The sequence below is a fragment of the Rhopilema esculentum genome, chromosome 17 (genome assembly GCF_057945365.1).
Source record: "Rhopilema esculentum isolate cy_ngs chromosome 17, ASM5794536v1, whole genome shotgun sequence".
Taxonomy (NCBI): Eukaryota; Metazoa; Cnidaria; class Scyphozoa; order Rhizostomeae; family Rhizostomatidae; genus Rhopilema; species Rhopilema esculentum.
In genome coordinates this window covers 2,344,128-2,360,933 of record NC_142831.1, presented here as the reverse complement: position 1 = coordinate 2,360,933, position 16,806 = coordinate 2,344,128, and the positions used below count along the sequence as shown (strand labels likewise).

The 16,806-nt window shown below is 36.4% G+C and overlaps 1 protein-coding gene across 2 annotated transcripts in view; it reads left to right on the top strand.

The window, feature by feature from the left end:
- The window catches only part of LOC135696800 (cGMP-dependent protein kinase 1), a 71,273-nt gene continuing 54,467 nt past the window's right edge, over positions 1-16,806 (top strand). Inside the window, exons 1-3 of one of the 2 annotated variants that reach the window (XM_065216319.2) lie at positions 1-139; positions 5,668-5,888; positions 14,660-15,164. In XM_065216319.2, the coding sequence (XP_065072391.1) occupies positions 14,677-15,164 (488 nt within the window). In that variant the 5' untranslated portion in view covers positions 1-139; positions 5,668-5,888; positions 14,660-14,676. Of the gene's footprint in view, positions 140-5,667; positions 5,889-9,578; positions 9,731-14,659; positions 15,165-16,806 lie in introns of those variants that run through there. The other variant, XM_065216327.2, reaches the window with a different exon arrangement.

Here is a 16,806-nt window from a genome sequence, read left to right as displayed (position 1 = left end):
TTTAACATCGGCACAAATCGATTTTTGAATCAAATCCAGAGATAAAAGCACATCATGGCATGTCATGTTTGATATTCAATATCTATGACGAATTTAGCTTCTGGCAGAGTGTAAAGTGCACGAAAGACGTTATTGGCAGGTAAGTCCACCTTACAGTTTACAGAAACGATTAACTTAACCTTTTGGTTGCAAAGATGGATTATCTGTCAATTTTGTCATTAAAACATTTTTGCAACTCCAGTTATTTGTTTATTAAGACATCTTTGCAACTCAAGCTATTTGTTTGTGTCATACTTGTTATCAAAGTGACGGAATCCTACCAACTGAGATTTGCTCTCACATACGTTGTTCTAAGTAAATCGCTCAAAAACCTACAGATATCAACGCTGGGTCCAATCTGAACCCTTACAAGGTAGCTAATTTGGCAATATCTTTGATGATTGCACTATACTTTTAGAAAGAGGCTAACATAGAATGACAGTGCTGTGTTCTTCATAATCTGTGAATTCTGGTAACCCTAAAATGAAAGGACCTATCCCATTACCAGATTGCTTTTAAGGCCCTGAGGACCTGAATAAGTTCATTGCTATTGCCAATACGCAACCGTTTGCCGAACGTCCAAGCATTAAGGTAGAATCTAAAGCTCTCTCTTGAATTTTGAAGTACTACAGTCTTACGAACCTGGAAATCGCATTCCTGTTATGACGTTCATACAAGTCTAAAAAGTTAGCCGGTATTGCTCTATTCTGTTTACTGATTAAGTTAAGTGGTCCACTATTGAAAGGGCAAAACACTTAAGGTGTCCAGTAAAGTTTACATCGCTATAACAAAAGAAACGGTTTCCAATATAGTGTTAACAACAAGTATAGACCTCTTTCAGTTTCGAAATGGTTCCAAAGAAGGTGAACGAAATTCATAATGGAAGCTTGGGGGAGTGGGCATCTTCTTTCTGGTTAAATACTCCGAGGTTGCAAGGGGATGGGCTGTCCAATATTGAGAAAGTGGAGGAAGGCTATCCAAAGCTTGCGACGACCACGCCTAGTATCGAAAGAACTTTTGAGAATAACTTCGCTCAACTCAATATCAACTCAATCGTATAAAACTGATAAGTGATTTAACTGTAGCATTTCTACTTAAATACCGTGGCACTGAATCTGTAAGGGAATAAATATGTTTAGGAACAAGCCACAAGCCTGAAGCCCCTTAAAAACGCTATAGCTAGCGAATTATGTTAGAGAATACTCTTCTTTATGTTTTTTCATAATTCAATGTAACGATTCTGCGCTCAACTATCGCCAGTGGCTCAATAACTGTTGATCAACGTAAGTGATCCACACAGCTATAATTAGCAATCTTGTTCTTTATGTTTCTTCTGATCACACAAATTTGAATTAGAGGTGAAATACCATCAAAATCTTCCAGAAACTTTATACAATCAAAATAGTAACAATGCTCAGCTAAATCAAAGAACGTAGGTACGTAGGGCAGGATAACCACGGTAGTTGATACAGGAACGAGGCAAAAAGTAGAAGATTCCAATTAAATATGTACGTTGCGTGTGGTACTTCATCCAAATTAATGACAATATAGTTAGCAAATAAATTTAGTACCAGAATGAAAATATAAGATTTTGATTGTTAACAACACGACGTTTCGAGCATATATTCGTTATCAAGTGGCTAGAAAAAAAAGAGCCACTCGACCATTAGAGCAAACCATAACCAATCCTTCCACATCAGATCTCACTTTATCTGTTCTTCTTCCTGTGTGATTTACTGCATCATCTGCACCAAAGGGTCCTGTTTGTTCTGCTGGACCGGATTACCTTGGTTAGCTTCGCCTTGGTTACCTCAGTGAATGGTCTCGCTTTCGCATAGCGAATGAGGAAATTCGATTTGCGCATGCTCAAATGTTTATTCGCTTAGTCGCGCGACCAGAGCGAATCAAGTGGAAACCGGCCTTAAAAGTGAGACGAAATGTGCTAAGAGTTTAAATGAGGTTGGAGGGGCATGGGGACGTTTTCCGAAGACCAAAAATGCTCTTTTCATCGCCTTTATTCAGCCGATCCAGTCTTGTAAGATTTCAAGTTAATTTTTGGCCTGTTGTAAAAAGGAAAAAAGAAGATTTGAAAATCTGCTGACCAAAGGGAGTTGAAAGTTGAAAGGTCTTTTTGTTGGATAAGCTTAACACAACATTTTTAATTTTTTAAGTCTGGGACATTCTCAAAACGAAGACGGGATCAGCCCTTTTATCTTCATTTGAATTCTACAAGAAATGACTTGAGGGCGTTGAAATCGTGGTAGAATTGACGTAGTTTTCTATGATCCATATTGCGTAGGTTCTATGTTCCAAGTTGGCAAAAAGCCACTTTCTTAAAATGTAGAGCAATTAAACAATAGTTATTTCATGCTGCAAGCATGTTTTCCATTTTTAATATCTTCACAAGAAGTAACAATAACTTCTGATGGTTATTCGGATGGTTTTCGTTAATATTAATATTAATTGTGAGTGGGTGCGGTGAAATATTGACAACGATTACGAAATTCACAAGATAATCAATCACATTAAGCTGAACTTGGCTTTCCAAAAACATTGAGAAGGGAATTCTACCTTCATGCAACCACAGAGCAAGAATAACAAGATAGGTCACTCTTGGCGGTCCCTCTGTTGTTTTTGAAACTCAGAATCTCTGGCGTCAGCAATAAAATACATGCAAGAACTCGTTTTCAATTCGAGGTTATGCAAGTCTTGTCAAGGGAGAGAGTGCACCATCAGAGAAATAAGAGGCCAAGAGACTGATTTTTCTTGTCAATTTTTTAAAATTTTTCGCAAAAAAAGGTTTTATCAGAGCAATACAATGCTGGTTGTTGCGAGAAAGATTGTCTGTTGTTTTTCAGTTTACGAACCATGAAGTTATATAAAAACTTTGAAGGGACTGATAGATTTCGCACTTTGAAATCTTTGATAAAGTTTCTTTATCAAATGCATCGGACTGCTGGATAAATTCAACGTGAGGTAGTTCATGATCTGACATTTTATTCAAGAAGCTCTGTCCGAAGGGTCGATGACAACTCAGCTCTGGGAAGCATTCTTGTATGTAGCAGTCACTTACTTCCCTATTACTACCGCTTTGATGGACGCCCCAGCCAGTTTTGGGAGTTTCCTTTGTCGAAGACAAAATTATTGTAGCAATTGTAGTAAGCAGATAAATATTTTTCAATGCACAGTAAACTTTCACGAAACTGGTTTGCATGCATATTCTCGTTTTCATACCGAGAATTAGCATACAAAATAACGCATGCGCGAGTAAATTTAGGCTTCACACAAAAACGCTGAGTCATCCTTCTGGTTTTTCTTATTCTGTGATACAACTGTGTACATTCAAATGATTTGTAAGAGTAAAGGCCAATGTAAAGTGGACTTCAAAATAAAGGCGGCGGAGCCATCCCCATTGCCCTAATGGTGGGAGGCAGCACGGGGGCAGCGAAGTGCCCCTTTCAAGAACATGATTTCTGTGCAATATTAATTCATCTAAATATTTTCAATGCTAATAAAATCTAGGTTTCAAACATCTCTTGTTATCAACATGCAAGTCAATATTATCCATTTTGATGAGAACTGAAAATCGATTTGCAAAGCAATTTGACCACCAAAATATTTTCGTCAATAAGTTCTCTTAAACTTTCATGATCATGCTGGACAGATTTCAGATTTCTACCAACAATGGCTCGCATATGCTCGATGTATCAGTCAAGGCATCAATGATGGCAAAGGCGTAGGAACCGGGAGGCACAGTGGGCACGTTCCCCAAAATTCAGTTCACCTGCCCCTTTACAGCTCACGAGTTGCTTATTTTGCCATATGCATAACCAAAGAGTGCCCTTGAATTGCTAAGGTGCTATACGAAATGAGCAAAGGGATGAACTTTTGGGGGCAAAGATCTAAAAAGTTTATTTTCGATCTGGTTTTAGAAACACCAAAATACATCCTCACGACAAGGGTTGCCGAAAGGTAGTGGCGATGGAAAATTGGCCATGGGCCTTGAAGTTTAGGGCGCTCTTAAGGTTTCCAGTTTGTGAAAGCAATTAGTAAGAAAATTGTGCAACTTTTTAAACGATTGCCAGAAGGTGACTGCAAAAAATAAGTTGAAATGAATTTCAAGGTAATCTAAAGGGCATGGTCACCAAAATGTTTCTGTTCGCTTTGCGCGTAAAGGGCCTCCAAGACCTTTCAGCTGTACTCCATACAACTAAGCCAGAAAATGATATCTATGTAATTGTTGCCAGGCTTTATGTAAAAGCCCTTTCAACAATATTAAAATGATATTGTTTTTTCTGCGCTCAAGTTTTTTTTCAAACAGATCGAGCCAAATTTGGAACTCAGTTCAAAACGAAATAAGTACTCTCAAACTTAACAAAAATTGAAGAAAAAATCTCATAATTGTTATTGTTCAATGCTTGTGATAATTGCGAGAAATACTTATGAAACTTCAGTTATATTTGATTCAAATTACATTTAGTGTTGGTAATTTAAATTAGTTGGTTTTATTTAGCTTGAAAGGAGCTACAGATTGTACCAACGTCAAATAAAGAAAGAAAAAAGGAAATTGAGAGGAGTTATATCCTAAAGCCATGGAGTTATGTCAAGCCATGCAGATGGTCATCTGAATAAAATTTATTTAATATAAAGTAGGATTGGGTCCAGCCTCCTTCGATGGTTGATGTTGGGTGGAGGGAATTCCGAGAATAAAATTTGATTATAGTTTAGGTTAAAAGTATTTTTTATTTGTGTTGCCTTCATTTCCGAGAGTCTTTAGGGCGAAGCAACGCAAAATTCCCTAGGGGCTACGCACCCAGAACACCGACCCTCTTTCCCTTGAGAGGGTCTTCACCTACAACCAGGCTTCGTCATTGGCTAAACGACAATTCTCGATCTGATTCATCAGCAAACTTTGACACCCCAAGGTGCCCTTTCTGCCGGTCCTGCCCCCGCCGCATCACGAAGCTTCCGGTGCCTCTGCTTCAACATCTGTTAGCAGAGTTAACGTAAAGCAAAAGAGTTCCAATTTACTGACCAATGGTTCCCACAAAAATAGATTTTGAAAAAAGGTCTATAGCTTTGCAAAAGATAGGGGACATGACCCCTTCGTCTGAGGCCCTGTTGACTGTCTTTTTGTCGTAAGGTCCACAGTGTTGTGTGTGCTATTTTTAGTCTGAAGTCTCAAGTATTTCTACATATCGATTTCGCTTGTTGTTCTTTGATGATTAATATTACAGTAAAAGTGACTAATCACATCATCGGAGTCAAATCTTATTCTGAGATCACTCCAGACATTTCAGATCAATTCATCTATCTAAAAATGATACAGTCCAAACACTCTTAGGCTTTTGATTTAAGTTCCTTATCAAATGGGAATACTTCTTTCAAAGTACTCCATGTTAACATGATGTATGTGGCAGCACCCACTTAGCCATCATTGACCCCAAAAATCCAAGCCTCCTTTATATCCTAAATAAATCAAATTGCGGGAAAGGATTGATTAAAAACTCCTTGCCACAACATACAGTCTTCCTGGAAGCATATTCAATTGACTTTTGTTTTCTTGTTCAAAGTGTAATCAGAGATAGAACGAGCAACAACAGACTATATTCTTTTTTAACAATCTAGGTTTATTGGCTTGGCTCACAGACCTCCTTGTAGCAGTTGTCAAAACGTTATCGTTGAAGAATCTTGAAACTGTTTCTGAAGCCACAGATGACGCTTGCTCTAACAAATGCTAACAGGGATCGAATTTCCTGTCAATTCTATTGCCAAGAGTCTTATGGTTTTATTTCGGGGGAGCACATAAGCTGCAAGGGACTGACAGAAAGATCTATATTAGCTGTAAGGTAGGTTTTTGCAGATTACTTTGATACTATTCTCTAATCAAATTTATCTCCTGTCTCAAGACTTTTGTCCGTTGTAAATGCGCCAGCAAACAATATGTCTCGCTGTACGTATATCACATGTGATTGCAGTAGCCTTGTCTCAAGTGTCATGACATTTAACTTAGCTCCACGAGGTTAACAAAAACATCCCAGGAACATTGTGAAACGTTATTCGTTCGGTTTCATCATTTGTGTAACAGCAGATCATGGTGGCAAAAAGCAGAATAAATTACCCAATGCGAATTTCTCTAGTCGGTACATTTAGGTGTTGTGACGTAACCGCTTCTGCTGCTCTCTATTTTGCTTAAATGGCGAGACTGCCTTTCAGATCTAATTTCGTCTAGACGATAGCTGCTTTTAAAGTCTTTTAATCAGTCAATGTGCATGCCATGAATGTAAAATTTCGATGGGTAGCAAATGTTTTGGTAAAAGTCAGAATCATTTCAGAGACTATCTGTAATTTACAGTCCTTGCCTTCTTCATATACTGCACTAATTTTTCACATTAGCAATAGCACCCCCCTATCTCCCACCGAAACTTGGTGCCTTTCTTAATGATAGTATGAGTTCTTCTGAGTTCTGAAGTAATTTTCAACAAAGTCAAGTCATCGAAAAAAATGTTTTTTAGTATTTTAGAATTCTTTCCTGTAACCTGAAAGAACACCTCAATATTCCTCTTGATATGGAAAATCAGCTGAAACTATTCAAACTGACTGAGATATGAAAATTTAAAACATAACTTTTGCTAACTAGTCACTATTGTCGTTGCCCGGTTCCTAAATTTTTCGTTGCCCGGTTGATAAGTCTTAGAACCAGGGTGAATTTACAGTGGTTTGATGGAGAAGTAGCCCGTGCTTTTGTGGCAATATCTTAGTTGATTTGCAGCAGATTAATCTGATTTTGCTAATGGAGAGATATTTCATCGTGTGTTTTCAGGCTATGGGGGCAGAATTCTAAAAGTTTTAAATGTACATTTTTTGTGACGTCACTATGCTATTTTATTGACTCCTGATAGGTAATCGTGATATCTAACTGTAAAACAATCATATTTCTTCTCTTGGGAAGTAGTGGTTTTGGATTTCCATACAAGGTACAGTTGCTTATAATGTATAAGGATTTATTAACTGTATGCATTCTTAAGTTTAACCGCTATCAGTTCTCCACCTCTGCCACAACTACCCCAATCTGAATTCCGTCATAAAAACACAAGCAGCTAAAACTGCGTTAAAGCCAAACCAAATGGCAATTCTAGTCCTTAAAAGAAAGCTAACTGCCAAATAATCAGGACGAAAATAGTTGAGAATACAATTCGCATTGTTAAAGCCTTCGAGTTGCTCGAATTCTTCCCATCAACCACTAAATCCCAGTAAATCGCTGGCATTAAGAAATTATCTGAAATCGAAGACATTGGTGCTAATTGTAAATACCCGTCCAGGAAAAGGCGTATGTCTTCACATTTAAAGTTACATTCTCATTTTTGCTGCTATGGAGCAATAATGTATATTTTTTAATTGGCGAGTCGTACCCAGGGCCGTTGCTAGCTATTGTGTTCAAGGAGGGTGCCTTGACCCCATGTTCTAAGACAATTCCCGTCAATGGAAGTAAAAACATCATTGCAGCCTTCATCGAAATTTGTAAAGGGCCTTGTATCCAGCGAAGAGATGGCTGTAATTATGACAAGTGAATTATTGTTTTACATCACTAGAAATAAAAATATATTACAATACACTCTTTTTTATACAAATAGGCACACGAGCCTCCATACAGGTCAAAAGATAAGAAAAATTTAAGAACAAGCTGAGGCTCAGCGTCTGTAAAAAGCAACTTTGAACAACGTTTCATTTCAGTATCGAGCATTTGTGGGTGCTTTTTCGGTTAATGTTCAAACTTTTCGGCAAAATAAGGTTGTCTCACTCACTTGTTGGCAAATGAGGCCAGAAAACCTCCCTAGACCGAAAAAGCTATCCATCGCACTGCTTACACCCTAATAATTTAAGAAAAAATTAAGAGCAATCTAGTCTCAGATATTCCAGAAAATTATGAACAGTTAGCCTGACTTTAAATTTACCGTTTCTTATAAAAAGAGTGTATACACGTGTAATGCTAGAAAATATTCATGATTTAATTTACAAGCTAACCAAATACGCGACCCTCAAAATTGATTGGCCGGGAGAGCATTAGAAGATCGAAATACCTTGTTTCCATAATGCTCTCTCAGAAGTTTGTCGTTCAAAGAAAAATAGTATAAACTGTTTAAGCTTTTTTAAATTTCATTAAGGTTTTAATTAGTGTTGGAAATTTTTTTTAGACTTTTTTTATAGCTTAATAGAGTTTGACAGATTGTAAATGGGCTATTAGATTAAGCTCGACAGAAGGCTCTCTAGCAAGGCCTGTAGTTTGGATGCTTGTGTCTTTAGCTCCATTCAGAGACATGGAAAACAGAAAAGAATGATATTGTTGATTTGCCACACACAGAGCAGGCTCACAAGGGGATTATATGGCTTTTGCTCTTAAAGTAGATCGAATATTCACCTACTATTAGCTTCTTTATTAGTATATTTGCTTCATGAGTTGCAGTACAACGCAGGGATGACCAGAGATCTTTCAAATCAGAGATCTTTTCAAATCACCTAGGAACTACCAAATATCCTTTCCTTTTCACAATGATGCATTCCACTCTAAAGAAGAAACGCAACAAAACTGGTCCTTATAATGAGGAATTTCGATTGCTAAAAACATTTTAAATCTTATTCTTTTTTATTGAGAAAACAAACTTCTCTCTCTTTAAAGAATCCCTCTTGAAATTAAAAGGAGGCTTGAGACCCCACGCCCCTTCGAGTTTGCGCATTTTGTTTTAGGCATAAATCAGAACATTATATCATATTATATTGTATTATGTTGAATGTCACATGGAAACGGAGTGTAGGGGGTGCGACACCCCCCTTATAGTTCTGTGTCCTTCGGTGAATTTTGTTTCATTCGGTAAAAATCATTTGTTGGTAGTCAGTAGTAATAAAGTGGCGCCAAGATTTTACTTCATTTATTTTTTATCAGGGCCTACAAATTTGTCACTCTTTGGCCTACCAATCTTCCAAACCATGCTACGCCACAGTTAAAAACAAAATTTCGAAAAATGGCGTTTCCATCATTTACCAGTGACCTTAAGGGTGTGGCACCAAAATTAGTGTCTAACACCCCCCCCCCCCTATCATTGTTGCTTAAATCCGCCCCTGTCAAATACCTTTTTTGTTGAACTTATGTTGTGTCCTAAAAGGCTATCTTTATGTAGCAATGTTATCGCACCCTCTGGGCACAACTGTTCCAAAATTCTTAAGGATTCGGAATATTTACCTTTAAAACTGACTGATTATTGCATTAAGCGTGCAGTTCAATATTGCAACTTGTTCTGTTTCGTTCAGAAAACCAGTTTATAGCTATATATGACAGACCTTTAAAACAAAAATTTTCATTACCTCCAAAATTTGAGAGAGGGAAGAGATATTTACTACTTCCCTACTTGTCTCACCACTCAAAATGTTTCCGTCACTGTTCATAATACAGATCAACAGCTATTCTGTCACTAAAGGATTTGCTCTTCGGGGGCATCAAGTATTTGAGCCGATTTTGACACTATCCTGCTTAGTGCTGTTTGTATATGACGCTGGCTAGAAAGCACCACGTAAACACGTAAACCACATAAACACGAAAGGTGGACTTTTATTCTCACAGGCCTATGGGGCAGTTTTGTGTTGAATCTGTCTTGACGCAGACATTAACTCTGACCAATCTGTCCACTGGATAAACGTAAGTGCAAATTGATATAGACTTTGTTATAATTATAATTTGTTATACATTAATGTGTTGAATAGGTGTACGTATTCCCTAGCGTAGAGTTTTCGATCCTTGTTCTGTCGTTTTATACTCTGATAATTTTCTAACGAAAAACTTTAGTACTATTTTTCAAAATGTTTGCTTTTTGAAAGCAATTTTTAAATTCTGTCCTACAAAAAGATTGTTTATGTGTTCAATGTGTTTAATGAGATGATTCAAATTCAAGTGCAATTTAAATATTTTCACCCACAGCCAGTACCAGTACCAGTGCCATCAAAGAGCGAGATACAACTTTTTGTTTGGGGGTGCCAGCCCTGATAAATCAGTGTAAAACTGCTATTTAGTCGAATAAACGCTATTTAGGTTTCTTTATGGGGGGAAGGGGCAAGCCCCTTTCCCGGCCTCCCGGTATCTCGGTCCTTGAGTGCCATTACAGTAAATCATCATGAAATAAAACTGTTAAATGTAAAGCAAAAATTGAAAGTTTCAAAGAGATTAACAAAGTAGACCATGCAATTCAATTACAAGTACGGTACATCTACAAGTTAATTGAAAGAGCTTTTTGACGTACCCCTTAGATCTATATCGAGCCATGTCCACTCATATTTTGTAAGTAATTTTTGTAAGCCATTCGGTTAAGAAAAAGAATACTGAAAAATCAAAAATAAAATCACGAAACTTCAGTGCTCTAAGCAAAAAAACAGTTGAATTTTAAAAGAAACCCAGATCGCTGAAATTTCTTGAAAATACATGATTATGATTGGTCGGTTAGCATATGCTGTACAACAAGAGACAGTTTGGCTTAGGAAATAGATTGTGAAAACTCATTCAGAATAGCTCGGTGCCAGCATGAAACGATGGAGTTTCGCTTTCTAAGGCTGCACATGGCTTGCAATGTTTATTTGTTAACACAGAATTTCTTAAGTATTTCAAAATGAAAGAAACCAACTGTTGAAGGAAAGGCGCTACTGGAAAGAATTTTTTTAGGAGATGAGGAATAAAGACTCGGCAGATTTGTTCTTCGTTGTGAAGGAGCAGCACGCGGTTAATCCCTCACTCGTTCCTAGACCTCGAAGTTGCATTAGTCAGTTGTTCACGCCACGTTGTAGCGAAAAGGTGTTCACGTTGGATCATGTTTATTGTAAATAGTTTATTATGTTCCTGTTGATGTTATGAAATGTTTAAAAACCCAAATGATGTCTTCTTTAAAATGTCCTAACCTAAATCTCTAAAACATTCTTTGAAAGTATCACCAAGAAAGCTTAAAATTTTAATTGTATCGATAATCCATTCCTACTAAGAAAGAGAAAATCTAGACGTAATTATGAATCCTATAAGAATTCGTTTTGACCAGCGCAGTTTGAAGTTTTTCAAAGGCAGTTTTTTTTTGTTAGAAGCATTTTATGCTCGATAGATTGAAGATCAGTTTTACAAAATAATACACTAACTGTACAAAATTGCATTATCTTTTATCTCAGCTGATAGTTCTTCTGTTGATATTTCAATGTTAATGTTTTTCATTAAACCGGGCGTTTTTAATTTTTCTCCTAAATCTTGTTCAGGGTACTTTCTAAATCTAAAAAACTTTTATTTCGACCTACTTTAAAAAGATTATTAAAATACTTTGCTAGGCCATTTCTATTTCATCTCGAAATCTTATAGGGACATACTGATAAACAAAGCTTGAAAATATTGAAAATTTATATACAAGTTGGTAGTCAGTACAAATTTAATCAACATGATACATTAATTTCAATTATCATTTTTCCATTAACTTCTACAGGGGTAAATTCATTACCTCCGAATGCTTTAGAGAATCTTGTGACATTGGAGGATCTGGAGACCGAAAAGACTTATTTTGTCAGACTGCAAAGGATCAAAGGGTCTTCAGAAGTCCCAATGTCATTTGTCTCGGTCTATTTGTCTCCTAAATTAACGGCGCGCGCACGGTATGTTGAGAAGATGTTTAATGCTGGAGTAAGCATTGCATGGTGGCGTCAATATTGTAGTGCTGTTCCTTATGGCAAGGTATCTGTTTGAAGCTGCGGCATATGGCTTTTTTATAATGCTGGTTTAAAAATGGTTCTAGTTAAGATGTTCACAGGACCCGGGATGTGTGAAGCCGACTTCGCAAGTCAAAGTTATTTGAATGCTAAGACCAAAAAGACTTTGAGGTCAAAATGAGGTCAGATGACTCAGAGGCAGATTGTCGCTCACTGCCAGTAGCAATGCTGGCTATCTTACGTTAACAGCTTTCAGTTTAAAGGACAGTCGAAAAAGGTGCGAGGATGGCTCAGTTGTTAGAGGCGCTGACTACAGATCCAAGGGTCCTAGGTTCGTGTCCCTGGCATGAGCAAACTTCCACCCAGAGTGAGAAGAGTCGCCAGCTCTCTGTAATTCCAGGCATAGGAATCACGAGGTGTGGTCACATCGAGAGGAAGGACCAGGACACTGCTGGATAAGCATAGCTTCTTAGTGTCCTAAAAACTACCTTCGGATGCTAGGTAGCAACAAATACCAGCAAATACAAATACAATGTGTTATCGTTCTTGGTGGGGTCATTTGTAACGCTAGAATAGAAACAGAAACATGTGCCTCTCACTTAGGCAAGAGCAAATCACACCCTTCACCCTTCCTTGCCACCAAAAATACAATTTTGCAAAAAATCTAACTTTTGATCATACAACCTAATAAACACTACGAAATATCTTCTTACCGTTCAAAATCAAATAAATACGCTAAAAGTTGGGCAAGGTATAGCTGTTTTGGGGGCTCTGTTCGTAAATTTGTGAACAGTGATCAAATTACTGTGAAATGAAAAGCAAAGGGTCTATGCTCATGTGGCCATATCTCTGCCAATTTGTAACATGTGACTGATATTGCACAGTCAGAGGTATTTCATAATGCTTTTTCAGGTTATGTGGTAAAAAATCAATATAATTAACGTCATCATTTGAGAGCTCTTTACTATTCATATCCACATTCCCGACTCACTGTTAGGAAGAAGAAAGGAAAAAGAGCCTTGTATCGACAACATATTATGGTGTTAGAGCTGTAAATCTTTTACCTCCTTTTTGAAAGCTATACTATCTTGTCGTTCATTTATTATTAATTGAAACATACACGTTTAACTTGCTTCATATTCAGTTTGATTCCTATCGTATCTTATCTGGTTTCTTTAAAGCAGTGATAGATTGTCACGTATCTGTTGATAAAAAGATAGGAAATTCTTTCTGAATAAAAACTTTCTGCACCTTGGTAGAAGCCTGATTTGGCTTATCCGTTTCTGAACTTCAGTCAGTCGATGAAAAAGGCAGATATTCTTCTCATTTCTTCCTGCAAAGTGATAATTTCTTCATAAAGCGAGCTAAGAATGCCGATAAATTTGAGGTTTGATTCAGATTTCATTTTAGTATCGCCATAATATCATAGATATACTAGATTGCGTGCGGTAGAATAAAATGCTATAATAACGATGAATGCAAGTAAATTGTATCAGGAAAATGTCGTTAACACTTGATAGAGGCAGAGAGAAGCTGTCATGTGTTTTTCTGCAAGTTGAAGTACCCAGCCCTCTATTTGGTGCCATGGTTGAAAAGCAATGGCCTAGTCATTTCCACACAAGGGAACTAATATTAATAAGAGTTGCTGCTTCAAAGCAAATCGTAAGTCTAGATAATGCTGGAAAGCGCAAGCTATCTTACGTGTTGGTTGGGTCAGAGATCCCCACAGCTTCCACGATATGTTTTGCCTCATTGCATTTCCATAATAATGACCCTTGAACGTTTTCAAAACTTTACTTCCCCCCTTTTTTATAAAAACACACTTTATACGAACAATGAGGCTCGATTTGCCCCAAAAATAAGAACAAGGCTAAAACATGCTCAGCTTTAGATGAGAAATTTAAATAAAACAATACACATTTTGAAATTCGCAAGCACTCAACTACTGTACCGACATTCTCTTGACAAAAAGAACTTTGATGAGTTTGTCCATAAACACTAGCAGTCATTGCTTTATTTTTAAATTTTACCCAGTAAAACGTCTTAGAAACTATATACAGCATGTAGCATAAATACTTGCAAAAATCACTCTTAAAATAAGAACAATTTTAAGAACATTTGAGCCTAAAATTATCAAAAAGTTAAGAACATCGAGGCTCGGCAAAAATTTTCTGGTTCTTATAAAAGAAAAAGTGTACATATGAAATGTTAGGGAATAGTTATTACCATGTTATAGTGGTGTAGTTTTCGTGAAAATTCAGAAAAATAAACTTTAATTAATGTTATTACTCGCGAACAGTATAATTTCAAGGATGATTGGCAATGCACAATACCGATCTATCACAGGCAGTTATCATGTTGTGTCTAGGCCGGTACCTGTTATTGGTTAGAATCGTTTTACAGAAATATTATTCCCAGCACCTTCTCTTTTTTTCTTGCTTTCCGCCGAGTCTTTCCCTTCCGAACATCCCGTCCGAGTCTGATCTCAAGCTACGCAATAACAGCAATAAACGTAAATTGCACTGAAATAAAATCTTTTTAAAAGAAAGTACTATTCTGTTTAGCTATTTAGAGCTACTACAGATACAACTCCTATGAAGATAATGGCATGATTTTGTTAATTTTTCTTCCTACCATTTTGGTGTGGCTAGGCCATGCTTTCATACCATGCCTTGATTAGAGAATTTTTTTAAAACGACTTTGAGCTCTCAACCAGTGTCTAGACATACTTATTGTGAAAAACCGATGTTCTCTCTGATTCTTAAATCTTCTCATTAACTAATTGTAAATGAAATGCATTGAATTTGTAAGATTATTAAGAAATTGAATGTAATAATTTTTGATTTACTGTTAAGTTGCACAAATTGTTGCTTATGGGGACAATGTTGTTTGTTTGTAGTGATTTGGCTGGCAATTATGAAATCAAGGCAAGTGCCAGCCAGTGTGAAAGCGACGAAAAATGTTCAAAATGACTTTGACGAAGAAAGGTTTAATCTTTTGCACTCGTTGCTGCGACAGAAGACAAAGCAGCTTGAAATTATCAGCAAGGAATCATCTGAGCAGAGAAAACAGCTGGCGAGAAAAAACCAGATAATCAGCGAATACGAAGTCATGTTTGAACAAATGAAACAGTCAAAAGAACACGATGCAAAATTAATGAAAGATGAGCTAGTCTACAGAAATAATGTCATCGAATCGCAGCTGCAAACAATCGAGAAGCTTCGAACAAAGATACGAAAAATGAATTCTCTATTGCCAATGAACCAGTATGAAGCTGTTGACGAGCAACAACAACATAAATCTCGAGACAGAGCAAAAGGGATCTCAGCCGAGCCTGCGAAGGAGCAGAGTCATGGACTGTTGGCTAAAAACATTGAAGTTTTCTTTGTTCAAAAAAAACAGAGGTTTGTTTAACCCTCTTGAAATTATAAAAAGTCTACTGTTTTTTGTATTTTGCTTTTATATATCTTTGTTTTGTTTTGTTTTGTTTTGTTTTGTTTTGTTTTGTTTTGTTTTGTTTTGTTTTGTTTTGTTTTGTTTTGTTTTGTTTTGTTTTGTTTTGTTTTGTTTTGTTTTGTTTTGTTTTGTTTTGTTTTGTTTTGTTTTGTTTTGTTTTGTTTTGTTTTGTTTTGTTTTGTTTTGTTTTGTTTTGTTTTGTTTTGTTTTGTTTTGTTTTGTTTTGTTTTGTTTTGTTTTGTTTTGTTTTGTTTTGTTTTGTTTTGTTTTGTTTTGTTTTGTTTTGTTTTGTTTTGTTTTGTTTTGTTTATACAATTAATTATAATTAATTATAATAATTAATTTATATAATTTAAATATTCTCCAAAAAGTGAAAGGTCGAATTCCATAGAGAACATATTCTCAAAAAAGGGATTTTTAGTGTAGCTTCTAAAACCTCAAGAACCTTTTGTTTTCAAATGGATACTAGATCTAAACTTTGCCAGTTCTCTACTCTACACAAAAGTGTACTTTTTAAATGATAACAGGAGTAAAGTAAGACTGCCTGTGTTATCTGGATGGCAAGTAGACGATATGCATGTAGCCACTTCACTTTGAAGCTTGATTTTTAATTATTGATTCAGAGAAAACCAGGGAGGTCTAACTTCTAATACATGTTGCGTTACTCATTTATCCTTTATACACTTGTCAAGTACGCCATCTTGCATATTTAGTTTGGTTCGTGCTCGATTTTCCGAAGGTTGAGATTGTTAGTGAAAACTTTACAAATTTGAAATGTTTTTTATGAATTCCAAACCGGAAAAATTTGTTTACCTTTAACGAACACATTGTTTCTGTACAAGGACAACTTTTATCACTAGATATTTACGGCAAAAGCTCTATGAAGACTTCTTTAATGTTTAATTAAAGTTGCTGCTCGTGATTTTATTATGCTCCTAATAATTTGTATATGTTATCCACCATCTACAGTTTAGGAAAGCACAAAAACTACAGTTGTGCAAATTTTGTTTAAACGCGCCGAGGTCCTAATCCTAGTAGATAAGTGGTATTTGACTGAGTAAGCCTTTTGAAGCTCCTTTCGGGTTTTTTGAGGCTTATTATCTGAAGAACGTATGCCATCTAGGCGCCATAGTGGCAAGGAGAACCTCTTTGCAAAGTATTCTCCGTAAGAATATTGCTTCAATATAGTGCCGGTGGGCGGTGGGGTCAAGATTCCAATTATAACGTTAAAGAGTATTTGAGCAATAACTGAATTTCCTTTTTGACAAGCAACGCTATCTAATCTGAGGTAATCTTAATCGGTGTATCCTTAATTTTTCTTTCCTTGGTATCAGAGAACTTGATATCGGTAAAAAAGGCCGATGCGGTCTAGATTAGAATTGCAATTTTGAAACTGGTTATGACTCTGGCACCCAAGAAATAATATTAGGGGTCATCGTTCTGTTTGATTTGTGGCATTAATTGTTTCAAACTTCAATAGGCCATTTACTTTGTCTCTTTGTTTGATAGTATTCTTCGATACAATTATATTATACCACGCAGTGAAAGCCCCCGAAAGTTTATTTTCCGCAACCAAACTTTTGCATGTAA